Source organism: Bombina bombina, unplaced genomic scaffold (genome assembly GCF_027579735.1).
Source record: "Bombina bombina isolate aBomBom1 unplaced genomic scaffold, aBomBom1.pri scaffold_493, whole genome shotgun sequence".
Taxonomy (NCBI): domain Eukaryota; kingdom Metazoa; phylum Chordata; class Amphibia; order Anura; family Bombinatoridae; genus Bombina; species Bombina bombina.
The window spans coordinates 15,001-42,397 of record NW_026512178.1 but is presented as its reverse complement, the minus strand read 5'-3'; the positions used below and the strand labels follow the sequence as shown (position 1 = coordinate 42,397).

Sequence of the window (27,397 nt, the reverse complement as noted above, 5' to 3'; positions counted from 1 at the left end):
GGTTAAGGGAATGTAAGGATGTGCTGATCAGTGTTTGCACTTGTCATTTCAGGAGAGTGAAAGTTGTGTGGGAGGCTATCTATAAATGAGGAAATGAGCTTGGGGTGGGTGGGGTGAGGGGTAGGGTGGGAGGGAAGCTGTTTTCCGAAGGCTACCTGTAGTAAGTTAGAGGGCAATTGAAGCAGTTGAGTGTAAAAGTCTGTGTATTTTCTCTGAGTTCTGAGAAAGGATGTGTTTGAAATTAAGCTGAAGGAGAGAGCAAAAGTGTGTTAAATGGGTGGGAGGGTACATTTATGGACATTTTAAAGCTAAGGGTCAATCATGCAGAAACCAAAAAAAAAGACATAAAAAAACAAAATATTACAGAGATAAGACTGACACATTCAAGGGGCGAAATAAAACCATAAACAAATAGACAGATAAATGGACAAGAGCTGCTTAAACTAACTTAACATAATGTCAGACAAAGTTGATAAAATGTGCAATGAGCTAGAGGTGTGCAAATTATGACTAGCACAGCTTGTAATATATACATTTAAAATAGAAACAAAACAAAAGGAATTATCACTAAGTATACAAACACATACAATAAAACAACTTAGTAGGTAAAATATAATGAAGCTGTTTTCCAGAAGGCTATCTGTAGTAAGTTAGAGGGCAATTGAAGCAGTTGAGTGTAAAAGTCTGTGTATTTTCTCTGAGTTCTGAGAAAGGATGTGTTTGAAATCAAGCTGTAGTAAGTTAGAGGGCAATTGAAGCGGTTGAGTGTAAAAGTCTGTGTATTTTCTCTGAGTTCTGAGAAAGGATGTGGTATCCTCTACCCCTTCAACAGCTCCAGTTACCCCAGTGGAGGAACCCATTGATCTCTCCTCCTTCAAACCCTCAGAGTCTGACAGACAGAGAAGAAGGAGATTGAGACTATGCTTTTATTGTGGATCGAACACCCACCAACTAAAGAATTACGACATTCGGCTGGGAAAAGCCAATGCTTAGGGGATAACACTGGGGTACCTCTAAGCATAATCACTACTAAATCCCCTCACTCCTCTCGGATTCTGGTACCTGTTACCCTTACCTTCCTTCAGAATACTGTCCACACTCAAGCCTTCATTGATTCAGGGGAAGCTGGAAACTTTCTGGATTACCGTTTTATGATTAAAGCTGGCTTGCCTCTTCTGCAGAAAAGGCATTGTCTCAAAATAACTACTCTGGATAACACCCCCCTTTGTTTAGGGTTGATCCATTTTGAGTCAGCACCCCTGACTGTGGAAGTCTTTCATACCGAACAGCTGCAGTTCGAGGTCATTCATTCCCCAGCACAGCCTGTCATCCTTGGTCTTCCTTGGCTTCGTATACACAATCCACAGTTTGACTGGACGGAAGGACAACTGGCCTCCTGGGGTAACTCCTGTTTCCACTCCAGTCTTGCTAAAGTCACTCCTCTGCTCTGAATCCCCATAGCCAGTATACAGACTACCCCAAACCTTACCTCAGTATATGCGGACTTTGCAGATGTGTTTGAGAAAAAAGCAGCCAACAGGCTCCCATCCCACCGTCCTTATGACTGCAAAATCGACCTCTTTCCCAGAGCCCCACTTCCTAAAGGCAGGACTTATCCACTCTCCGAAGCTGAAACCAAATCCATGGAGGAGTACATCCAAGAGAACCTAGCTAAAGGTTTAATTTGCCCTTTGTCCTCTCCTGCTGGGGCAGGATTCTTTTTTGTCAGTAAGAAGGATAGTGGGCTCAGACCCTGCATCAACTACAGGGCCTTGAACAACATAACTATCAAGAATCACTAACCCATTCCTTTGATCTCCAAACTGTATGACTCACTCCAGAATGCTCGCTTCTTCACCAAGCTGGACTTACGTGGGGTATACAATCTGATCCATATCTTACCAGGCCACGAATGGAAGACCACCTTCAACACAAGATCAGGGCATTACGAATACCTCGGAATGCCCTTTGGGCTGTCTAACGCCCCTGCAGTCTTCTAGGCATTTGTCAACGATATGTTCCGTGACGCCTCAATCGCTCTGTCATCGTCTACTGGGATGACATCCTTATTTTCTCTTCCACTCTGGAGGAGCATCATAAGCACGTGAAACAGGTACTTCAATGTCTCAGAGACAATTCTTTGGTAGCCAAACTAGAAAAATTTGAGTTTGATCAAGTTCAGATCCAGTTCCTTGGTTATGTCATCTCAAAAGAAGGTTTTGCCATGGATCCTGCTAAACTCACCACAGTTTTAGAATGGCCTCAACCTACTTCATTAAAGGAATTACAGAGATTCTTGGGGTTCTCCAATTATTACCGCAAGTTTATAAGAAACTTTTCTCAAACAGTCGCTCCACTCACAGAATTGACAAAATAGAACAAAGACTGCAAACATTGGCCCCCTGGGGCCATATATGCCTTCACTCATCTAAAAAAGGCTTTTTGTTTTGCTCCTGTGCTCCGCTATCCTGATTCTGATCTACAGTTCACTTTAGAGGTTGATGCCTAAAGATAGGGGCTTGAGCAATTCTAACCCAAAGGGATCCTTTAACCTCCAAGTCGCACCCTGTAACATTTTTTTCCAAACACTTTACTCCTGCAGAGAGAGATTACGATGTGGGTAATCGTGAACTCCTAGCCATTAAGATTGCCTTGACTGAATGGCGCCATTGGTTAGAAGGCACCGCCTATTCAGATTCTCACCGACCACAAGAATCTGACTTACCTAGAGACTGCTCATTGACTCAATCCTCGACAGGCCAGATGGGCCTTGTTCTTTTCCCGTTTTAACTTTGTAGTTTCTTATCTTCCTGGGACTAAAAACAAGAAGACTGAAACTCCTATTGAACACATCATACCTCCCTCCTGTGTGGTTGCTCAACTGAACACCACCCTTCTTCAAAGACTGCAGTATGCCCAGTCTAGTAAACGTCCTGAAGCCCAAGTGGCTTCCGCTATCTTTTTTGTACCTTTGAACATACGCATTCCTGTGCTGTCCTGGGCTAATGATAGTAAACTCTCAGGACATCCTGGTTTGACAAGGACTTTTAAGCGTCTTTCCCAACACGTATGGTAGCCTACTATGAAGTCTATTGCTCAGGATTATGTGAAAGCCTGCACAACTTGTGCTGCCAACAAAACTCCACGATCCCTGCCTCCTGGCTTGCTCCAACCATTATCCATTCCCAAACAATCATGGACACACATAACAATGGATTTCATTGAGGACCTTCCTCCTTCTGACCACCATACAGTTATCTGGGTTGTGGTGGATCGCTTTTCCAGACTGGCTCATTTTGTACCCTTAACCAAACTGCCTTCTGCCCAAGAATTATCGTCTCTTTTTCTCTTGCATGTGGTACGACTTCATGGCATTCCTGTGTATATTGTTTCCGACAGAGGTCCACAGTTCTTCTCTACCTTTTAGAGAGCCTTTTCTAAGTGGATTGGAACCACTGTTTTCTTGTTTTCTGGCTACCATCCCCAGACCAATGGACTAACTGAGAGTAAACCAGGATCTCGAAGCCTACCTTACAGCCTTTGTCAACGCTCTCCATACCAACTGGTCTGAGTTGTTACCCCTAGCTGAGCTGGCAAGAAACACTCATTGGCACTCTTCTCTTCAATGTTCTCCATTTCAAGCCACAGCAGGGTATTCATTTTGTGTCTTCCCTCTTTCTGCTCAGTCCACTGGGGTTCCTGCTGCAGACTAACACGTTACTGAACTCACTACTCATTGGCAACGCATTCACTCTCAGCTACGTTCAGCTGTCTCTAGATACAAAGAGTTTGCTGATCATCATAGAGCTTCTGTACATGCCATCTCGGTAGGTGAACGTGTTTGGGTCTCTACTTGACATATTTGTCTACGTCAACCATGTAAAAATTAGGTCCTAGGTTTATCGGTCCATACAAAGTCCTGAAAAGACTGTCTCCTGTTGCCTACAAAGTGGCCTTGCCCAAAACCCTGTGCATACACCCAGTCTTCCACATATCACTACTCAAGCCTTACATCAAGAGTAGATATACTCAGCTCTGAGCTCCTCCTCCCTTGCTCCTGGTCTGTAGTGACCCTGAATATGAGGTTGCTAAGATCCTGGACTCCAGATACAGGCACAGACAACTGCAGTATCTGGTACATTGGAAGGGTTACTCTGTGGCGGATCGTTCCTGGGTTCCTGCCCGTGATGTGCATGCTCCATCTTTGGTCTCCAGATTCCATGCTGCTCATACTTTGAGGTAGACTTTGGTTCCCAAAGGGGACCCTTGAGAGGGGGGCTATGTTGCGCCACACCGCCTGCTGTTCTGCTCATTGCCTAGGGAGGAGTCGGCTCCTCTCTGCGTGCAGTGGTGACATCATCGCTGCACGCTTCCTCCATTCTTAAGCCGGTCAGGATCTCCTGTGGCACGAACCCTGCGCCTATTTAAGTTACTCACTTGCTACCTATCACTGCCCAAGTATAGATGTTACTTAGTGTTCTCCTGGGTGTTATTATTGCTGTATGCTGGACTGTTATATTGCTGCTTACCTCTGCTTGTCTGACCACTCTGCCTGTTAACCCCTAAACTGCTGGATTGATGTACTGCTGCTGAACTCTGCTTGTCTGACCACCCTGCCTGCCTAAACATCCTAGTAGTTTATCTCTGGACTGCTTTACCGTTGCCAGACCCTGCCTGCCTGATCATCCTAGTGGTTTATCTCTGGACTGCTTTACCATTGCCTAACCCTGCTTGCTTGAGAATTCTATTGGTTTACCTTTAAACTGCCTTTCTCTGATTCCCTGCCTGTTGCTGCCGAAGACTATCCTGCCTGTGGTGAGTGCCGCTTACCTCATCTTGAAAACTTTCTCTACTCTGGGATATTCCCTATCATTCCGGCTCGACGCCGGGATAAGAAAACTACTGGCCGAGTTCGGTCTTTTAGGGGAATATCCCACGAGCATTACAGACAAAAGGTAAAAACAATCTGGGACAAATTAGCAAACACTAGTCCTAAAGCCCGTGTACACGCGGTTCCACCCCTCACTCTCTCTCTACCCCCTCACATTGCTCTCTCTGCCCCCTCTATTTTGCTATCTCTCTCCCCCCTCTCTTTTGCTCTCTCTCCCCTCTCTTTTGCTCTCTCTCCCTCTCTTTTTATCACTCTCTACCCCCTCTCTCTATTTTGCTCTCTCCGCCTCTCTTTTCCTCCCTCTCTTTTGCGCTCTCCCCCTCTGTTTTGTGCTCTCCTCCCTCTCTTTTGCTCTCTCCCCCTCTTTTTTGCTGTCTCTCACCCTCCCCTTCTCTTTTGCTCTCTCTCTCCCCCTCTCTTTTGCTGTCTCTCTCCCTCTCTTTTGCTGTCTCTCTCCCTCTCTTTTGCTCTCTATCTCCCTCTCTTTTGCTCTCTCTATCCCCCCTCTTTTGATCTCTCTCCCCCCTTTCTTTTGCTCTCTCCCCCCTCTCTTTTGCTGTCTATCTCCCCCTCTCTTTTGCTCTCTATCTCCCTCTCTTTTGCTCTCTCTATCCCCCCTCTTTTGATCTCTCTCCCCCCTTTCTTTTGCTCTCTCTCCCCTCTCTTTTGCTCTCTCTCTCCCCCTCTCTTTTGCTCTCTATCTCCCTCTCTTTTGCTCTCTCTATCCCCCCTCTTTTGCTTTCTCTCTCCCCCCTTTCTTTTGCTCTCTTCCCCTCTCTTTTGCTGTCTCTCTCCCTCTCTTTGCTCTCTCTATCCCCCCTCTTTTGCTCTCTCTATCCCCTCTCTTTTGCTCTCTCTCTCCCCCTCTCTTTTGCACTCTCTCTCCCCCCTCTTTTGTTCTCTCTCTCCCCCTTTCTTTTGCTCTCTCTCTCCTCTCTTTTGCTCTCTCCCCCTTTCTTCCCCCTCTCTTTTGCGCTCTGTCTCCCCTCTCTTTTGCTCTCTCTCCCCCTCTCTTTTGCTCTCTCTCTCAGCCTTCTCTCTTCCCCCCCTCTCTTTTACGCTCTCTCTCCCCTCGTTTGTGCTCTACCCCTCTCTTTTGTTCTCTCTCCCCTCTCTTTTGCTCTCTCCCTCCCCTTTCTCCCCCTCTCTTTTGCTGTCTCTCTCCCTCTCTTTTGCTCTCTCTAGCTCCCCTCTTTTGCTCTATCTCTCTCTCTCTCCCCTTTCTTTTGCTCTCCCTCCCCCTCTCTTTTGCTGTCTCTATCTCCCCTATTTTGCTCTCTCTCCCCTTTCTTTTGCTTCCCCCTCTCTCTTTTTCTCTCTCTGTCCCCCCTCTTTTGCTCTCTCTTTCCCCCCTCTTTTGCTCTTTCTCTATCCCCCCTCTCTCTCCCTTTTTTTGTGCTCTCCCCCCTCTTTTGCTCTTTCTCTCCTCTCTTTTGCTCTCTCTCTCCCCTTTCTCCCCCATCTCTTTTGCTGTCTCTCTCCCTCTCTTTTGCTCTCTCTATCTCCCCAATTTTGCTCTCTCTCTCCACTTTCTTTTGCTCTTCCTCCCCCCACTCTTTTGCTGTCTCTCTCCCTCTATTTTGCTCTCTCTATCCCCCCTCTTTTGCTCTCTCTATCACCCCCTCTTTTGCCTGCCCCTTCACGCATGGTCGGCCCCAGATGCCAGGTCTGTGTGTTGAAGGCCAGGTGTGTTTGACCTTGTGCTGTCTCTACAGCTTCGGACAAACATATTTGGCCTTTTATATTATAGGATATGGAGCATGTTACTTAATGAGCCCATCTCTCTGTCAGCTTCCCAAGCCCTACTGCATACACCTGAGAAAGCCTTTAGCTCTACAATTAACACATTTATTAGAATTCTCTGTACGGCGACCAGAATTTGTATCGCCAAGTACTGGAAAGTAGGATCCCCGTCATGGCCAGAAGTTATTAATAACATTAATAATATATATGCTATGTCAGAATCAGCATCCTGGATACTTGTATTGGATGGTTGTACTGGATAATGAACAAAGACTCTTGTGAAGCAATAGACAGAGAGAGAACAGTGGGTCCCTAAGCAATAGAGACATAAGGGATACACTAAATCACCACACAACGCCTCCATAGAATTCAGGATATACTAATTAGTTGGAAGATCTTCTTACACAGCTTAGAAGAATAATTCAAAACTCCCAGAATTTGACAGTTGATGTTTACCAAGTTAATTTGAAATGTTAGTTTATTTATAAAAAATGTTGTATCATGAATACTGTTTTTGTTTTACCCCACATTATACAAGATTGTATAAGCTTCTATGGGGACTGTTAAGGGACAGATATGCAGACTCTCAGAAAATTATTGGAGAACTATGATAAACGGAATGCTGAACTGAAGGGAACATTTAACCTGTTTTACCACCCTCTCTCCCTTACTTTACGGTATTTGTCAATACCAAGATTTATACATCAATATCCATTTAACGGGATGTAAGCTATATGAATAGTCAATGTACCATCAATGTATAGGTGGATTATTCTATGTTAAAGGGACACTGAACCCAAATTTTATTCTTTCGTGAATCAGATAGAGCATGCGATTTTAAGCAACTTTTCATTGTTCTCTTGCTATGTTTATTTGATAAGGAAGGCATATAAGATTTTTCGGGGTTCAGAACTCTGGACAGCACTTTTTATTGGTGGATTAATTTATCCACCAATCAGCAAGAACAACCCAGGTTGTTCACCAAAAAAACTTACATTCTTGCATTTCAAATAAAGATACCAAGGGAATGAAGAACATTTGATAATAGGAATAAATTAGAAAGTTTCTTAAAATTTCATGCTCTATCTGAATCACGAAATAAAAAAATTGGGTTCAGTGTCCCTTTAATAAAACATATTTCAACATAATTGTTTTCATTTTTTTGCTTTGGATAACATTTATAAACAAAGAATATTGCAAAGTATTACACTGCCACAACCTGGTCCTTCTGGTTGACAACATTATCTGTGGAGAGCACTGTAAAGGGATACTTTTTGGGTGAAATAACTGCATTAGCATCAGTCTACAAGGGACTATGCAGCTGTAAATTCCCAGGCAGTAGATTGGTTCTTGTTGCAATGACTTATGTTAGGGAATTGCAGCATCGCCAATGTTCTGTATTCAATCTAATCTCCTCAGCGACAAACCATGAAAGCAGTTAACACTTGGGCATATAGTGTGGGTCATCTTGATAATAGATGTGTAAGTGTTTTTGTTAATAGATATTAAACTGATAACCTGTATAACTATATATCTTATAGTGCTAATCCATTACATTCATTTTAACTATTAATCCTTTTTCTTCAGCTCCCCAAGACTTACACTGTTGGAAAGGTTAGGCAATTACCTTTGGGTCTTGGGGGTCTGTAGCTGCTTAGATGCCTGAGATACAGGCTTCTAAGCAGCATGCCCCCTGCTCCTATATTTAACATTGTTAAGTATTAATAAAGTTGTGCAGTGAAGTCATCACGTTATTGCGCGTGATGTCACCACGCATAACGTGAAGCCCCGCCGATGCCTCTTACTATGCAGGCCCGATCGCTGGGGTAGGAGCGGGAGGGAGCCCCCAGATCTCCTTCAAGGTGGGAGAGTGCTAGTGATGGCTCTGAGCCGTCATTAGCACCATAGTGGGAAACTCTGTGATGGCTCAGAGCCGTCATTAGCACTCAAGGGGTTAAAGGGTCAGGACACCTCAACATTTTCTTTCATGATGTGGATAGAACATACAATTTTAAAAAACGTTATAATTTACTTCTATTATTAAATTTGCTTCATTATTTTGTTATCCTTTGCTGAAGGAGCAGCATTGCACTGCTGGCAGCTAGCTGAACACATCTAGTTAGCCAATCACAAGAGACAAATATGTGCAGATCAGTAGCTAGCTCCCACTAGTGTAGGATATGTGCGTTTTCTTTTTCAACAAGGGATACCAAGAGAACAAAGCACATTTTATAATAGTCAAAAAAAAGTGAATTTAATAGTGTCTTAAAATTGCATGCTCTATCGGAATCATGAAAGTTTAATTTTTACTTTTCTATCCCCTTAAGTAAATGCTAGAAAGTTAATACAGACTTGAATCACATGAATCTGTGGCACTTCTTTATTAGATATTAAATTTTATAATACAAGGCCTCAGCCATGTGGTGGTAAAATCCTGGCTAAGGAAGGTGAAAAGTCACAATATTGATATAGTTTATGGCCTTAGAGTAGGCTTAAAAGCAAGATGTTAAATGGCCATATTATTAAGATGTTATTAAGATGTTATTAAGATGTTATTAAGTTGTTATTAAGATGTTATTAAGATGTTATTAAGTTGTTCTATTTTGATGTCATTTTAGATGTTTCTAATCAGTAGACCAAGTGATGACAGCTGTGATGTTTCATAATTAGCGACACCAGATAACAAATTCTAGAAGGCGATCGCAGAACCGCTGCCATGTGGTCTTCCTGGGGACATCTGTAATAGGTGAGCTAATGATAGTGAGAAAATAACAATTAGAATATGAATATTGACAGGATTTATATATATCATAAATACATTATCATGTATACAACAAATATGTTAGAGAATATGAGATAAATACGTAATTGACTTTTTGCTTTAATACATTTGTATAGAATAATCCTATAATATAAAAAGCCAAGTGTGTTTGTCCGAAGCTGTCATGCGCAGTAGAGACAGCACAAGGACAAACACACCTGGCATTACCTGATCTGCTGTTTGCGGCATGGTGCGGCGAAAGTGAGGGTGGCAGGACGTGGCTCAGGGCATGGTTGGGCGTGGTGGGGCCGGGCCGGGTGTGGCAGAGGGAAGGGACAGGTGTGGTCGGCGAAAGAGAGGGGAGAGAGATAGAAAGAGAGGGGGAGAGACAAAAAGAGATGGGAAAGAGCTAAAGAGAGGGGAAGAGAGAGCAAAAGAGAGGGGAAAGACCAAAAGAGAGGAGGGAGAGAGAGCAAAGTAGAGGGGAAAGAGCAAAAGAGAGGGGAAAGAGCAAAAGAGAGGGAAGAGAGAGAAAAAGAGAGGGGGAGAGAGAAAATAAGAGGGGGGAAAAGAGAGAGCAAAAGAGAGGGGGGAGAGAGAGAGCAAAATAAGAGAGGGGGAGAGAGAGGGAGAAGATGGGGAGAGATATGGGGGAGAGAGAGGGGGGAGATAGAGGGGGGAGAGAGAGAGCAAAAGAGAGGAGGAGAAAGCAATACAGAGGGAGAGAGAGAGAGAAAAAGAGAGGGGGGAGAGCAAAAGCGAGGGATGGAGAGAGAGAGCAAAAGAGATGAGAGAGAGAGAGCAAAATAGAGGGGAGAGAGAGAGCAAAAGCGAGGGGAGTGAGAGAGCAAAAGAGAGGGGGAGAGAGAGAGCAAAAGAGAGGGATGGAGAGAAAGAATAAAAGAGAGGGATAGAGAGAGAGCAAAAGAGAGGGGAAAGAGACAGAGCAAAAGCGAGGGGGGGAGAGATAGCGCAAAAGAGAGGGGGGAGAGAGAGAGCAAAAGAGAGGGGGGGAGAGAGTGCAAAAGAGACAGGGGAAGAGAGAGCGCAAAAGAGAGGGGGGGAGAGAGAGCGCAAAAGAGAGGGGGGAGAGAGAGCGCAAAAGAGATGGGGGGAGAGAGAGCACAAAAGAGAGGGGGGAGAGGGAAGCACAAAAGAAAGGGGGAGAGAGAGAGCGAAAAAGAGAGGGTAGAGAGAGCGCAAAAGAGAGGGGGAGAGAGCGCAAAAGAGAGGAGGGAGAGAGAGCAGAAAAGAGAGGGGGGAGAGAGAGAGCACAAAAGAGAGGAGTGAGAGAGAGTGCAAAAGAGAGGGGGAAAGATAGAGCACAAAAAAGAGGGGGAGAGAGCGCAAAAGAGAGGGGGGAGAGAGAGCGCAAAAGAGAGGGGGGGAGAGAGAGCAAAAGAGAGGGGGGGGAGAGGGGGGAGAGAGAGAGCGCAAAAGAGAGTGGGAAGAGAGAGCAAAAGAGAGGGGGGAGAGAAAGCAAAAGAGAGGGTGGAGAGAGGGAACAAAAGAGAGGGAAAAGAGCAAAAGAAAGGATAGAGAGAGCAAAATAGAGGGAGAGAACGCAAAAGAGAGGAGGGAGAGAGCGCAAAAAAGAGAGGTGGAAAGATAGAGCGCAAAAGAGAGGGGAATAGAGAGATAGCGCAAAAGAGAGGGGGGAGAGAGAGCAAAAGAGAGGGGGGAGAGAGAGCAAAAGAGAGGGGGGAGAGAGCGCAAAAGAGAGGAGGGAGAGAACACAAAAGAGAGGGGGGAGAGAGAGCAAAAGAGAGGGAGAGAGAGCAAGGGGTGGGACTGCTGTACTGCAAAAAATGGCCCGTGTAAACAGGCTTTAGGACTAGTAGAATAATAATTGTTTCATATTAATAAATGTTTCAGAAGGTATAACTTATGACAAATGTGAGGTCAGTAATAACATATACTAAGAGGCCCATTTATTGAGCTCCGTATGGAGCTTGAAGGGCCGTGTTTCTGGGGAGCCTTCAGACTCGCCAGAAACACCAGTTATAAAGCAGCGGTATAAAGACCTCTGCTCCATAACCTGTCTGCCTGCTCTGAGGAGGCAGACAGAGATTGCATGAAATCAACCTGATCGAATACGGTCGGTTGATTGACACCCCCTTCTAGCGGCCGCGAATCTGCAGGGGGCGGCATTGCAACAGCAGTTCACAAGAGCTGCGGGTGCAATGCTGAATGCGGAGAGTGTATTGCTCTCCGCATTAAGCGATGTCTGTCGGACATGATATGCTGATCGGATCATGTCGGACAGACATTTCATAAAAAGGCCCCTAAGTCCTTATTTACTTTTTCCAAAAATATTTGGTATATTGTCTTTAATTGGGTGACTGGAAAAGGTTTGGTGTCAGTAGAGTTATTGTATGGCATGTCTAGCTGAAGGAGCTGTAAGTCTGTATCTATACTGTATAGAAACATGGTAGTTACAAAGATCATTTATCAGAACAGCGCTAGTTAATCAGCTGTTTGACACTTAGCAAAGGTGACAATAATATATAAGCAAAATACAACAAGTAGTCCTCTTTGCTCAGGGAACACTGGGAAGTTACTGTATAAGTTGAGACTGGATGTCATACCAGATAAAAAGAAAAAAAGACAAATGTGAATATGATTTATATGTCATGCTCTATCCTTTAGAGATTAGTTTTAGGAGTAGATTTATTATGCAGCAGATGCTGCTTTTTACGCCAATCATTTCAGGTGCACCTGAAATGGAAGTTAATTAGAAGCCGTCGGCATTTAGCGAGGTCGTGCGGACATGATTCGCTACAGCGAATAATGTCTGCTCGACATTTAATAAATCTACCCCTTAGGGGCATATTTATCAATGTGCGAGCGGACATGATACAAAGTAGCATATCATGTCCGCCGCACATCGATAAATGCCGGCAGCATACGCTGTCAGCATTTATCATTGCACCAGCAGTTCTTGTGAACTGCTGGTGCAATGCCGCCCCCTGCAGATTTGCGGCCAATCACGGGGTGTCAATCAACCCGATCATATTCGATCAGGTTGATTTCTGTGCGCGGCCTCAGAGCAGGCAGACAAGTTATGGAGCAGCGGTCATGCCCCTTAGACTCTACAGACACAAAATCATATAAAGAGTGCAGTAGTGGTGCAGAGAAAAGGGATTTAGAGAAACCTGACACCTTACCTGCTGTTACTGCTCACGGTGTTATGCTCCTCCTCCAGCATTAAATCTGGTTGAGGCAGACAAGAAATGTCACTTGCCACAGGTGTAAGTGCGTTGTCCTGGTGGTGCAGAAAACACAGAGTTAAAGGGGAATAAGTAGAAAAAAAATAGTATAGACAACATGATGATGTGAATGTTATGAAGGGTATAGTTGTAGAAAGCCACATAAATACTCACCATACAAGGGGGTGATGGTGTCTCCTGCCTGCTGATGTTCTCAGGCTCTTCCCCTATGACTGGACAAGCTAAGTGGAATGAGAAGAGCACATATTATTTTACAGCTAAAACAGGTAATATGTCTTTAGAATATATATAGATATGCTACCATTTATTCGCCTAGATTACGAGTTTAACGACGGGTTTCTAAAAACTCGTAATACCAGCGCTGCAGGTAAGTGAGCGTTGAGCAAAATTTTGCTCATTACCGCACTCTAATACCAGCGCTGCTTAAGTCAGCAGTGAGCTGGTGTAACGTTCTCGTGCACGATTTCCCCATAGGAATCAATGGGGAGAGCCGGCTGAAAAAAGTCTAACACCTGCAAAAAAACAGCGTAAAACTCCTTAACGCAGCCCCATTGATTCCTATGGGGAAATAAAATGTATGTCTACACCTAACACCCTAACATGAACCCCGAGTCTAAACACCCCTAATCTTACACTTATTAACCCCTAATCTGCCACCCCCGACATCGCCGACACCTACATTATATTAATAACCCCTAATCTGCCGCTCCGGACACCGCCACCACCTACATTATACTTATTAACCCCTAATCTGCTGCCCCCAACATCGCCGACACCTACATTATATTTATTAACCCCTAATCTGCCACCCCCAATGTCGCCACAACCTTCCTACACTTATTAACCCCTAATCTGCCACCCCCAACGTTGCCGCCATTATATTAAAGTTATTAACCCCTAAACCTAGGTCTAACCCTAAACCTAACACCCACCAACTTAAATATAATTTAAATAAATCTAAATAAATATTACTATCATTAACTAAATTATTCCTATTTAAAACTAAATACTTACCTATAAAATAAACCCTAAGATAGCTACAATATAACTAATAGTTACATTGTAGCTATTTTAGGGTTTATTTTTATTTTACAGGCAAGTTTGTATTTTTTTAACTAGGTAGAATAGATATTAAATAGATATCAGCCAATAGGATTTTTTCTACCTTAATTCCGATTGGCTGATAGAATTCTATCAGCCAATTGGAATCTAAGGGACGCCATCTTGGATGACGTCACTTAAATGTACCTTCATTCTGAGTTAGTCGTCGGATGAAGAGGATGCTCAGCGTCGGATGTCTTGAAGATGGACCCGCTCCGCGCTGGATGGATGAAGATAGAAGATGCCGTCTGGATGACCACTTCTGCCCGGCTTGGATGAAGACTTCTGCCTGTCTGGAGGACCACTTCGCCCGGCTTGGATGAAGACGTCTCCCGGTAAGTCGATCTTCAGGGGGTTAGTGTTAGGTTTTTTGAAGGGTGTATTGGGTGGGTTTTATTTTTTAGATTAGGGACGTTGGGCGGCAAAAGAGCTAACTGCCCTTTTAAGGGCAATGCCAATCCAAATGCCCTTTTCAGGGAAATGGAGAGCTTAGATTTTTTTATTTAGGGTTTTATTTGGGGGGTTGGTTGTGTGGGTGGTGGGTTTTACTGTTGGGGGGTTGTTTGTATTTTTTTTACAGGTAAAAGAGCTGATTTCTTTGGGGCAATGCCCCGCAAAAGGCCCTTTTAAGGGCCATTGGTAGTTTATTTTAGGCTAGGTTTTTTTTTTTTTTTTTTTGGGGGGGGGGGGCTTTTTTATTTTAATAGGGCTATTAGATTAGGTGTAATTAGTTTAAATTTCTGTAATTTGTTTAATAGTGTTTGCTTGTTTTTGTACTTTAGATCATTTAATTTAATTTAGCTAATTGTATGTAATTTAGTTAATTTATTTAATTTAGTTAATATATTTAATTATAGTGTAGTGTTAGGTGTAATTGTAACTAAGGTTAGGTTTTACTTTACAGGTAAATTTGTATTTATTTTAGCTAGGTAGTTATTAAATAGTTAATAACTATTTAATAACTATTCTACCTAGTTAAAATAAATACAAACTTGACTGTAAAATAAAAATAAAGCCTAAGATAGCTACAATGTAACTATTAGTTATATTGTAGCTAGCTTAGGGTTTATTTTACAGGTAAGTATTTAGTTTTAAATAGGAATAATTTAGTTAATGATAGGAATTTTTAGTTAGATTTCTTTTAATTATATTTAAGTTAGTGGGTGTTAGTGTTAGGGTTAGACTTAGATTTAGGGGTTAATAACTTTAATATAGTGGCGGCTTGGGGGAGGCAGATTAGGGGTTAATAAATGTAGGTAGGTGGCGGCAATGTTAGGGACGGCAAATTAGGGTTTAATAATATTTAACTAGTGCTTGCGAGGCGGGAGTGTGGCGGTTTAGGGGTTAATACATTTATTATAGTGGCGGCAATGTCCGGTTCGGCAGATTAGGGGTTAAAATATTTCTTTTAGTGTTTGCGATGTGGGAGGGCCTCGGTTTAGGGGTTAATAGGTAGTTTATGGGTGTTAGTGTACTTTTTAGCACTTTAGTTTTTATGCTACGGCTTTGTAGTGTTAAACTCTTAACTACTGACTTTAAAATGCGGTACCAGTCTTGACAGGAGAGGGTCTACCGCTCACTTTTTGGCAGACTCGTAATACCGGCGCTATGCAAGTCCCATTGAAAAAAGAGGATACACAATTTACGTAAGTGGATTTGCGGTATTGCCAAGTCTGGCCAAAAAAGTAGCGGTACACCTGTACCTGCAAGACTCGTAATACCAGCGGGCGTTAAAAAGCAGCATTAGGACCGGCTAACGCTGCTTTTTAAGCCTAACGCACAACTCGTAATCTAGACCATTGTATTTATTATGCAGACACACAATAGTATCACATGATCTGGGAGTTCATTATCATGTTAATTAAATTCTGCAAACTGAGGAAGACCTGCTTAGCACCAGTTTCACTCCAGGTGTGATCTGTAGACTGTGGCACCACTAATCTGCTATAACTAATGTCTGTTCCCATTTTAAAACTGGCAGATCTCCTACAGTAAAATATACATTTATAAAAGCTTCTAGACAAATCTATCCCTAAGACATCCTTAGCAGAGTATACAAGGTCAACACTGCATCCTATTACTAAATCTGATGTAGTTAAAAAATCTCACCTGTGGAAAGAGGAACCAGATGGTCTTGTTCTGGCTCCATAGGTGGACTCGGCAGGTCAGTATTGGACAGAATATTAAGCCACGGGTCCTGCAGAATCTCCTACAATGAGATATAAGTTAATGTTACATTTTAAACATTGGATGTGTCTTAAAATCTGAAAAAGATTCTCTGGAGGCACCACCTGGTAATGAGAGGATATATATACATCACCTAGTGAAAGTTATGCAATGCTAGAGAATGGTACAGAATATGTATACAGGGCAGCAGAGTGTGTTTATGTGCAGAGAGCAGGGAGATCAGGAAAGGTTACAGAATGTATGTAAAGAAAAGATTGGGAGATAATGCAGTGCTAGTTTGTGTATAATGAAAAGGATGTGACTTCATGCAGAATACAGTGTGTGTTTTAGAAGACCAAGAGATCAAGCAAGTTTACAGTGTGTGTGTATAGAGGAACTGGTGACCAGACACAATTACAGTGTGTGTGTATAGAGAAACAGGTGACCAGACACAGTTACAGTGTATGTGTATATAGAGGAACAGGTGACCAGACAATTACAGTGTGTGTGTATAGAGGAACAGGTGACCAGACACAATTACAGTGTGTGTGTATAGAGGAACAGGTGACCAGACACAGTTACAGTGTGTGTGTATAGAGGAACTGGTGACCAGACACAATTACAGTGTGTGTGTATAGAGGAACAGGTGACCAGACACAATTACAGTGTGTGTGTATAGAGGAACTGGTGACCAGACACAGTTACAGTGTGTGTGTATAGAGGAACTGTTGACCAGACAGTTACAGTGTGTGTGTAAAGAGGAACAGGTAACCAGACACAGTTACAGTGTGTGTGTATAGAGGAACAGGTGACCAGACAGTTACAGTGTGTGTATAGAGGAACAGGTGACCAGACACAGTTACAGTGTGTGTGTATAGAGGAACAGGTGACCAGACACAATTACAGTGTGTGTGTATAGAGGAACTGGTGACCGGACAAGGTTACAGTGTGTGTGTATAGAGGAACAGGTGACCAGACACAGTTACAGTGTGTGTGTATAGAGGAACAGGTGACCAGACACAGTTACAGTGTGTGTGTATAGGGGAACAGGTGACCAGACACAGTTACAGTGTGTGTGTATAGAAAAACAGGTGACCAGACACAGTTACAGTGTGTTTGTATAGAGGGACAGGTGACCAGACACAATTACAGTGTGTGTATAGAGGAACAGGTGACCAGACACAGTTACAGTGTGTGTGTATAGAGGAACTGGTGACCAGACACAGTTACAGTGTGTGTGTATAGAGGAACAGGTGACCAGACAGTTACAGTGTGTGTGTATAGAGGAACTGGTGACCAGACACAGTTACAGTGTGTGTGTATAGAGGAACATGTGACCGGACACAGTTACAGTATGTGTGTGTAGAGGAACAAGTGACCAGACACAATTACAGTGTGTTTGTATAGAGGAACTGGTGACTAGACACAGTTACAGTGTGTGTATAGAGGAACAGGTGACCAGACACAATTACAGTGTGTGTGTATAGAGGGCCAGGTGACCAGACACAGTTACAGTGTGTGTGTATAGAGGAACATGTGACCGGACACAGTTACAGTATGTGTGTGTAGAGGAACAAGTGACCAGACACAATTACAGTGTGTGTGTATAGAGGAACTGGTGGCCAGACACAGTTACAGTGTGTGTATAGAGGAACAGGTGACCAGACACAATTACAGTGTGTGTTTAAAGAGGAACAGGTGACCAGACACAGTTACAGTGTGTGTGTATAGAGGAACATTGACCAGACACAGTTACAGTATGTGTATATAGAGGGAAAGGGGACCAGACACAATTACAGTGTGTGTTTAAAGAGGAACAGGTGACCAGACACAGTTACAGTGTGTGTGTATAGAGGAACAGGTGACCAGACACAGTTACAGTGTGTGTGTATAGAGGAACAGGTGACCAGGCACAATTACAGTGTGTGTGTATAGAGGAACAGGTGACCAGACACAGTTACAGTGTGTGTGTATAGAGGAACAGGTGACCAGAAACAGTTACAGTGTGTGTGTATAGAGGAACTGGTGACCAGACACAATTACAGTGTATGTGTATAGAGGAACAGGTGACCAGGCACAGTTACAGTGTGTGTGTATAGAGGAACAGGTGACCAGACACAGTTACAGTGTGTGTGTATAGAGGAACTGGTGACCAGACACAATTACAGTGTGTGTGTATAGAGCAACAGCTGACCAGGCACAGTTACAGTGTGTCTGTATAGAGGGCCATGTGACCAGGCACAGTTACAGTGTGTGTTTATAGAGGAACTGGTAACCAGGCACAGATACAGTGTGCGTGTGTGTATAGAGGAACTGGTAACCAGGCACAATTACAGTGTGTGTGTATAGAGGGCCAGTTGACCAGGCACAGTTACAGTGTGTGTATAGAGAAACTAGTGACCAGTCAGGCTTAGTGTGTATCTAGAGGGCCATGAGATTAACCAGGGTTCATAGTGTGTGTGTGTATAGAGGGTCAGGAGATCAGGCAGGGTTACAGTGTGTGTGTATAGAGGGCCAGGTGACCAGGCACAGTTACAGTGTGTGTGTATAGAGGGCCAGGTGACCAGGCACAGTTACAGTGTGTGTATAGAGAAACTGGTGACCAGTCAGGCTTACAGAGTGTGTATCTAGAGGGCCAGGAGATCAGGCAGGGTTACAGTATGTGTATATAGGGTCAGGTGATCACAGTGAGTCACAATGTGTGTATAGAGGGTCAGGTGATCAGGCAGGGTTACAGTGTGTGTGTATAGAAGGTCAGGTGATCAGGCAGGGTTATAATGTGTGTGTCTAGAGGGTCAGGTGATCAGGCAGGGTTATAATGTGTGTGTTTAGAGGGTCAGGTGATCAGGCAGGGTTATAATGTGTTTGTTTTTTGAGGGTCAGGTGATCAGGCAGAATTACAGTGTGTGGGTTTATAGGGTCAGGTGATCAGGCAGGGTTACAGTGTGTTTGTTTAGAGGGTCAGGTGATCAGGCAGGGTTATAATGTGTATGTATAGAGGGTCAGGAGATGAGGCAGGTTTACAGTATCTGTGTATAGAGGTCAGGTGATCAGGCAGGGTTACAGTGTGTTTGTTTAGAGGGTCAGGTGATCAGGAAGGGTTATAATGTGTATGTATAGAGGGTCAGGAGATGAGGCAGGGTTACAGTGTGTTTGTTTAGAGGGTCAGGTGATCAGGCAGGGTTATAATGTGTATGTATAGAGGGTCAGGAGATGAGGCAGGTTTACAGTATTTGTGTATAGAGGTCAGGTGATCAGGCAGAGGTGCAGTTTGTATATAGAGGGTCAGGAAACCAAGCAGGATTACAGTGTATGTGTATAAATATCTGGGAGAACATAGAAAATATGTGTGTGGTAAACATAACCCTTCTGTTAAACGTATCCCTCTATCATTAATTTATTAATCAGGAAATAATAGCACAGTGAAGTATTATCTATTGTGTAAACATGTTACTGTGCACATTAACCACTCATGGAATTAAGTTCTCAGATCACTGAACTCTAACGTATATGTGACATGGTTCTGTTTTTAATAAAGCTATGTGGGTCTATGGAGAATGTCTGAAATTGTATAAAAATAAATAGAGTTTGTGCCTTACCTCCAATGTTGCCCTCTCACTTGGTGTTGGTACAAGGATTTTCCTTATCAGGGCCTCACATTCAGTGGACACATATGGAGGGACAGTAAAGCTTCTACTGATGGCTTGATCACATATCTCCTAAGAAAAGCAGTAGGAAGGAAGGGTCAGTAAAGTTGTGAGGTAACATTTGAATCACTACTTTTGTACAGAATATGACGTGTGCTGCTGTTGGTCTACTAGTAATACATCTCTGTTGTGTCATAATATTCTCAATTGGCCATGGGGAATAAAATGTGAAACAAATGATACTTTAGTTACTTACCCAGTGGTTCTGCCCAACAAATGGCCGATATCCACAAACCATATTGAATAAGATGACCCCCATACTCCATATGTCCACCTGGGGGCCCTCATATTCCATGGCTAACAAGATCTCTGGTGCCTGGTGGCTTAGTGTGCCACACTGTAACTTCAGTTTGGCACCAAGGCCATAGATGGTAGCTAGGCCGAAGTCCGCAACTTTAATATTTCCATTGCTGTCTAGCAGTATATTCTCTGCCTATAAAAGTAAAGGTTATTTAAAAGAGGTTATATTTTACTGATTTTCTAATCTTTTATTCTCAACTAACATAGGCTAAATATTTTATTGGTTTATACCAAAAGACTTACCCCAAAACACCTATTGTTTTACAAGTTTTGCGTTATGAGGGGTACGGTACTAACTTGCAAGTTATTGTCACCGCTCACTTCCCTACAGCGCTGGTATTACAGGTTTTTAAGAACCCGGTGTTAGCAGGCAAGAAGTGAGCGTAGAGCAAAATTGAGCTCCATACCAGTGCTGCGGTAAGCTGATTTTATGTGCTCGTGCACGATTTCCCCATAGGCATCAATGGGGAGAGCCGGTTAAAAAAAAACTAACACCTGCAAAAAGCAGCGTAAAGCTCCATAACGCAGGCCCATTGATTCCTATGGGGAAAGAAAAAGTTATGTTTAAACCTAACACCCTAACATAAAAAACACATCTAAACACCCCTAATCTGCCGACCCCGACATCGCCGCCACCTACATTACACGTATTAACCCCGAATCTGTCGCTCCTGACATCGCAGACACTATAATAAATATATTAACCCCTAAACCGCCACCCTAAGTCTAACACCCCCTAACTTTATTATAATTACAATAAATCTAAATAAATATTACAATTATTACCTAAATATTTCCTATTTAAAACTAAATACTTACCTATAAAATAAACCCTAAGCTAGCTACAATATAACTAATAGTTACATTGTAGCTAGCTTAGGTTTTATTTTTATTTTACAGCTAAGTTTGTATTTATTTTAACTAGGTAGACTAGTTAGTAAACAGTTATTAACTATTTACTAACTACCTAGTTCAAATAAATACAAATTTACCTGTAAAATAAAACATAACCTTTTCTACACTAACATCTTACATTACAATTACATTAATTAAAAACTAAATTACAAAAAAACACTAAATTACAGAAAATAACAAACGAAATTATCAAATATTTAAACTAATTACACCTAATCTAATAGCCCTATCAAAATAAAAAAGCCCCCCCAAATTAAAAAAACCCTAGCCTACAATAAACTACCAATAGCCCTTAAAGGGCCTTTTGCGGGGCATTGCCCCAAATAAATCTGCTCTTTTACCTGTAAAAATTGGAATTTAAGGTGAAAAAATCCTATTAGCTGATTGGATCAGCAATAGGATTGAGCTTCAATCCTATTAGTGTTAGGTTTTTTTAAGGGTATATTGGGTTGGTTTTATTTTTAGCTTAGGGTTTTGGGCAGGAAAAAGAGCTAAATGCCATTTTAAGGGCAATGCCCATCCAAATGCCCTTTTCAGGGCAATTGGGAGCTTAAGTTTTTTTAGTTAGGATTTTATTTGGGGGTTTGGATGTGTGGGTGGTGGGTTTTACTGTTGGGGGGTTGTTTGTATTTTTTTTTTTTACAGGTAAAAGAGCTGATTTCTATGAGGCAATGCCCAGCAAAAGGCCCTTTTAAGGGCTATTGGTAGTTTAGTTTAGGCTAGGTTTTTATTTTTTATTTTGATAGGGTTACTAGATTAGGTGTAATTAGTTTAAATATCTGATAATTTTGTTTGTTATTTTCTGTAATTTAGTGTTTTTTATTTTTTGTAATTTAGATAATTGTATTTAATTAATATAATTTAGTTAATTGTAGTGTAATGTTAGGTGTTAGTGTAGAACAGGTTAGGTTTTATTTTACAGGTAAAATTGTATTTATTTTAACTAGGTTGTTAATAAATAGTTAATAACTATTTAATAACTATTCTACCTAGTTAAAATAAATACAAACTTACCTGTGAAATAAAAATAAAACCTAAGCTAGGTACAATGTAACTATTAGCTATATTGTAGCTAGCTTAGGGTTTATCTTACAGGTAAGTATTTAGTTTTAAATAGGAATTATTTAGGTAATAATTGTAATATTTATTTAGATGAATTTTAATTATATTAAAATTAGGGGGTGTTAGGGTTAGGTTTAGGGGTTAATAACTTTAGTATAGTGGCGGCGGTGACATTGGGGGCGGCAGATTAGGGGTTAATGATATTTGACTAGTGTTTGCGATGCGGGAGTGCGGTGGTTTAGGGGTTAATATGTTTATTATATTGGTGGCGATGTCCGGAGCGGCAGATTAAGGGTTAATATTTTTATTATAGTGTTTGCGATGCGGGAGGGCCTTGGTTTAGGGATTAATAGGTAGTTTATGGGTGTTAGTGTACTTTTTAGCACTTTAGTTAAGAGTTTTATGCTATAGCTTTGTAGCGTAAAACTCATAACTAATGACTTTAGAATGCGTTACGGATCTATGTATGGGCTGTACCGCTCACTTTTTGGCCTCCCAAGAAAAGCTTGTAATACCGGCGCTATGGGAGTCCCATTGAAAAAAGGCTTTATGTAAATTGCGTAAGTTGATTTGCGGTATTGCCAAAAAAAGTGTGCAGGACAGCTTTTTTGACAAGACTCGTAATAGCAGCGGTAGGTGAAAAAGCAGCGTTATGACCCATAACGCTGCTTTTTCTCTCATACCGCAATACTCATAATCTAGCCGATGGTTAGATAAATAAAAAGGCTAAAGTGTTATATCATTTGTTTCTTTTATAATGATTTTCCACTGACTTGTTATACTATTTGCAGACTATTAAATGTTAAGGAAATTGTTCTTTTAGATTAATTATTGTATTTGAAATAGCTGGATTTGTTTATTGAAAATACAATATATTCTTTAAAAATTCAACATTCAAATATGTTGAATCTGTTTAAATAGCCAGCCTATTAATCTTATCTTTTTCTCTCTCTATATAGACAAAGGTCAATTCTTCAGAACTTACATTTTCATTATTTGTTCTGGTTTTATTGAATATCCGAACTAGACCACAGGTGAAACAATCAGCTGATTAGTAAACATGATTATTTTACCTGCTCTCTTCCAAGGTAATCTAGAAAACCTGGCCTGTTGGGGAGGCCTGAGGACAAGTTTGAAAACCAGTTATCTTGAGCAGAGTTTCATTATAGCTGAACTAGAGCACAGGTGAAATAATGTTCTGATGGGTGAGAGCAGGTTAGTAACCATGGTTACTGATCAGCTGATTATTTCACCTGTGCTCTAGTTCAGCTATAATTAAAATGCGGTTGAGAAACACTGATCTAGAGCGTGCATTTACATTCAGGGAATCTAATATCTAGTAAGGATACGACCTGTGTTGCATCGGTAGGCCTAGGGCTACAATGTTATGTGGGAAGCTAGAATAGCCAATCAAATCCCAGCCCTTGAGATGCAACTACACATTTCTCTGTAGCAAACAAGGAAGCCAAACTCTATTATTGCTATATCAGTTTAAAGGATATAATCTTATAATACAGTCCTTACCAGTCCCTTAACCTATAAAAAATACCATGGAAATTTTAGTCATGCTCTTTACCATCACTTTAAGGGGGGGGTAAGAATCATACTCTTACCTTTAGATCTCTATGGGCCACACCTTTATTATGGCAATACGTCATTGCAGAGGCGAGCTGAGAAGAAAGCAAGAGTGGGTAAATGCCAGGTTTTTGAAAAGTGAAATCAAACACATCTTATAGGTAAACAAAACAATAACTAACGCCTAGATTTAGAGTTCTGCGTTAGCCGTCAAAACCAGCGATTAGGGGTTAATAAATATAATATAGGGGTCGGCGGTGTTAGGGGCAGCAGATTAGGGGTACGTAGGGATAACGTAGGTTGCGGCGGTGTACGGAGTGGCAGATTAGGGGTTAAAAATAATATGCAGGGGTCAGCGATAGCAGGGGCGGCAGATTAGGGTTTAATAAGTGTAAGGTTAGGGGTGTTTAGACGCGGGGTACATGTTAGGGTGTTAGGTGCAGACTTAGGAAGTATTTCCCCATAGGAAACAATGGGGCTGTGTTAGGAGCTGAACGCTGCTTTTTTGCAGGTGTTAGGTTTTTTTTCAGCTCAAACTGCCCCATTGTTTCCTATGGGGGAATCGCGCACGAGCACGTTTTTGAAGCTGGCCGCGTCCGTAAGCAACGCTGGTATTTAGAGTTGCAGTGGCTGTAAAAATGCCTGTACACTCCCTTTTTGGAGCCTAACGCAGCCCTTCTGAGAACTCTAAATACCAGCGTTGTTTAAAAGGTGCGGGGGGAAAAAAAACAGGCGTAGCTAACGCACCCCTTTGGCCGCAAAACTCTAAATCTAGGCGTAAGTTAATTTAATACCTTGTTCAAGCTTTGTTCAAGCTGTTTAAAAACTAAAGTGAGTCTAAACAAATCTTGTTTCATGTTCTAATAGTTTTCCGATCTGTACATTTAGCTGCGTTAGTGGAGGTTTACATTAGCTTAAATGATTTACCTGGTGGAATAAATTCTGTGCCTCTTCCTCAAATAACTCCTGCTGTTCAGCTATATAGTCAAAGAGGTCCCCTGTGTTTAAGATAATTAAGATTAGAAAGAAAATATTAAAATAATGTTGCAATTTACCAATGAAAGGAGATAGACAGGGGAAGTTGGAAGTAAAGGTTTTAAAAATAATTACAAAAGTAGAAAGATAAAAAGAATGACACAAAAAGAGAAGCCTAAGAAGGAAAAGGAAACAGAAAGCAATTCAACAAAAATGAAAATATTAAACAGAATAATCTACAAAGGTCATAAAAATGACTACGAGAGGAAGAAATAAACACAAATTATAGTGAGGTGTAAAGAGAAATATATATAAAAAGGATTTAAACTAAAAGTAGATATGTAGATTATAGTCAATAGAAGTGTTTCACTTATAGGGGTTGATTTATTAAGCAGGGGATGCTGCATCGAATCCCCATCATTTCTGGTCTGCTGGAAAAGGCTTCAACTAATGACCACTAAAAGCTGAACACTCTAAATCAGGGGCGGAACTACTTTTGGTGCAGCGGCACCAGGGCCAAAGTGCTGGAGGGGCCATAATAGCCAGTCTATATATAGGTGAGTGCAGAAGGTGTACAAACCTAATGCTTGGGAGCCTTTTTTAGTGCAGGTTGCAGGTCCATCTATCTATCCTCAAATTCATTATAGAACAGCTGTAAAAACTGAACCCTCTAAATCAGGGGCGGAACTACTTTTGGTGCAGCGGCACCAGGGCCAAAGTGCTGGAGGGGCCATAATAGCCAGTCTATATATAGGTGAGTGCAGAAGGTGTACAAACCTAATGCTTGGGAGCCTTTTTTAGTGCAGGTTGCAGGTCCATCTATCTATCCTCAAATTCATTACAGAACAGCATGTATTTTATTACTACTGAGTTACCTTTGGGGGGCCCTAAAAAATTTTTTTCACCAGGGCCCTTTATTGATTAAGTCTGCTACTGTTCTAAATAGTCTGCAAAGCACTATGAATGTGCCTCTGTTCCGTTGTGTTTCCTCTATTTTTTTCCTGTTCCCTTTTATATACAACCCTGTGACCATAACAGTGGGAAATGCTAATAATTTATAAAATCTAAAGAGTCTGTGATGTTTTTAACAGCCCTATGCACCAGCTATATCTACTTTTCATACTGGAATTCTAGATAACTAGTAACTTTATCTGGAAAAGTATATACAGGCAGCAATGTATTATACCAGCCCGTGTGATCGCTGTTTTACCAGAGAGGTTTACAACGTTCCTTACCATCTGCAGACTAGCAGGACTCAGCCGAGTCTTCTGAATGATCTTTATCGCGACCTGAGAACATATAAGATATTTATCTTTATTATTATACATTGTGTTTTCACCTTGACACATTTTACATTTGACCAAGAGGATTTAGAGGTTGATCACAATTTATCATGTGATATTTATCTGCATGTTAAAGGCTTTAGATGAGCCATTTGTGATGTTGAAAAGATCAAAGTCAGCCATTTTCACTGTTTATCAGAAGCACTTTTTACATTATTAGTTTTGCCACAAAAAAAATATGATACACTTAACATGTGCCAGTCGTGTTTGTCCTGATCACAACCCAAATTTTTAATAATCAGCAACAAATTTACATTTTTCACCAGACGGACATGATTGGCTGTAGCAATGCCGGGTGGACATGATTGGCTGTAGTGAATCATGTCTGCCCGACATCTATAAATGTCGACAGCATATGCTGTCGGCATTTAACATTGCACAAGCATTTCTTGTAAAATGCTTGTGTAATGCTGCCCCCTGCACATTCGCGGCCATCAGATCGGGATGATTGCAGTCCACCACCTAATCATCAAGTTAAAGAGCAGCTTCTTAACTTAAATTTCAGGTGGACCTAAAACTTTGTGGGTAGAAAGCAACACCCGCTGTTTAATAAGTCTACCCCTTTGACTTATTACCAGGTACCCCAAAAAGGCTTAGAATGGATCTCATGCATGAGCAAAACCAATTAGCATTAAACCCCTCATATTGGCTGACATTAGGAAGCAGTGCCACCAATAAGATGCAAACATTACTTGCTCGATCTATAAAACTATAATAATAATAACTAGTGGGAAAGCCTGCCCAGAGGGCAGTCTATTGTGGTGACGGCACCACCCTGCCATTTTTGGAATCCACCTGGAGGCAGCTTACGCTGCATCCAGGCGTATTCTTTCACCCCCCCTCTTTTTTGCTCTCTCTCTCTCCCCCCTCTCTTTTGCTCTCCCTCTCCCCCTCTCTTTTGCTCTCTCTTCCCCTCTATTTTGCTCTCTCTCCCCCTCTCTTTTGCTCTCTCTCCCCCCTCTCTTTTGCTCTCTCTCTCTAACCCCTCTCTTTTGCCATTTTCGGAATCTACCTGGAGGCAGCTTACGCTGCATCCAGGCGTATTCTTTCACCCCCCCTCTTTTTTGTTCTCTCTCTCTCCCTCCTCTCTTTTGCTCTCTCTCCCCCTCTATTTTGCTCTCTCTCCCCCTCTCTTTTGCTCTCTCTCTCCCCCCTCTCTTTTGCTCTCTCTCTCTCCCCTCTCTTTTGCTCTCCCTTTCCCCCTCTCTTTTGCTCTTTCTCCCACCTCTCTTTTACTCTCTCCCCCTCTCTTTTGCTCTCTCTCCCCCTCTCTTTTGCTCTCTCTCCCCCTCTTGTTTCCTCTCTCTCTCTTTCCCTCTATTTTGCTCTCTCTCCCCTTCTCTTTTGCTCTCTCTCTCCCCTTCTCTTTTGCGCTCTCTCTCTCCTTCTCTTTTGCGCTCTCTCTTCCAACTCTCTTTTGCTCTCCCTCTACCCCCTCTCTTTTGCTCTCCCTCTCCCCTCTCTTTTGCTCTCCCTCTCCACTCTCTTTTGCTCACCCTCCCCCCTCTCATTTGCTATGTCTCTCCCCTCTCATTTGCTCTCTCTCACCTCTCTTTTGCTCTCTCTCACCTCTCTTTTGCTCTCTCTCTCACCTCTCTTTTGCTCTCCCTCTCCCCTTTCAATATCTC

The 27,397-nt window shown here is 42.1% G+C and overlaps 1 protein-coding gene across 1 annotated transcript in view; it reads right to left on the bottom strand.

Annotated features, from left to right (window-relative positions):
* Positions 1 to 9,300: 9,300 nt before the first annotated feature.
* The window catches only part of LOC128644163 (MAP/microtubule affinity-regulating kinase 4-like), a 26,635-nt gene continuing 8,538 nt past the window's right edge, over positions 9,301 to 27,397 (bottom strand). Inside the window, exons 2-9 of the mRNA XM_053696870.1 lie at positions 25,613 to 25,715; positions 24,379 to 24,449; positions 19,796 to 20,032; positions 19,492 to 19,611; positions 15,836 to 15,935; positions 12,779 to 12,846; positions 12,563 to 12,660; positions 9,301 to 9,385 (exon numbers count right to left, since the gene is read on the bottom strand). Coding sequence (XP_053552845.1) covers positions 9,301 to 9,385; positions 12,563 to 12,660; positions 12,779 to 12,846; positions 15,836 to 15,935; positions 19,492 to 19,611; positions 19,796 to 20,032; positions 24,379 to 24,449; positions 25,613 to 25,715 — 882 coding nt within the window. The remainder of the gene's footprint in view (positions 9,386 to 12,562; positions 12,661 to 12,778; positions 12,847 to 15,835; positions 15,936 to 19,491; positions 19,612 to 19,795; positions 20,033 to 24,378; positions 24,450 to 25,612; positions 25,716 to 27,397) is intronic.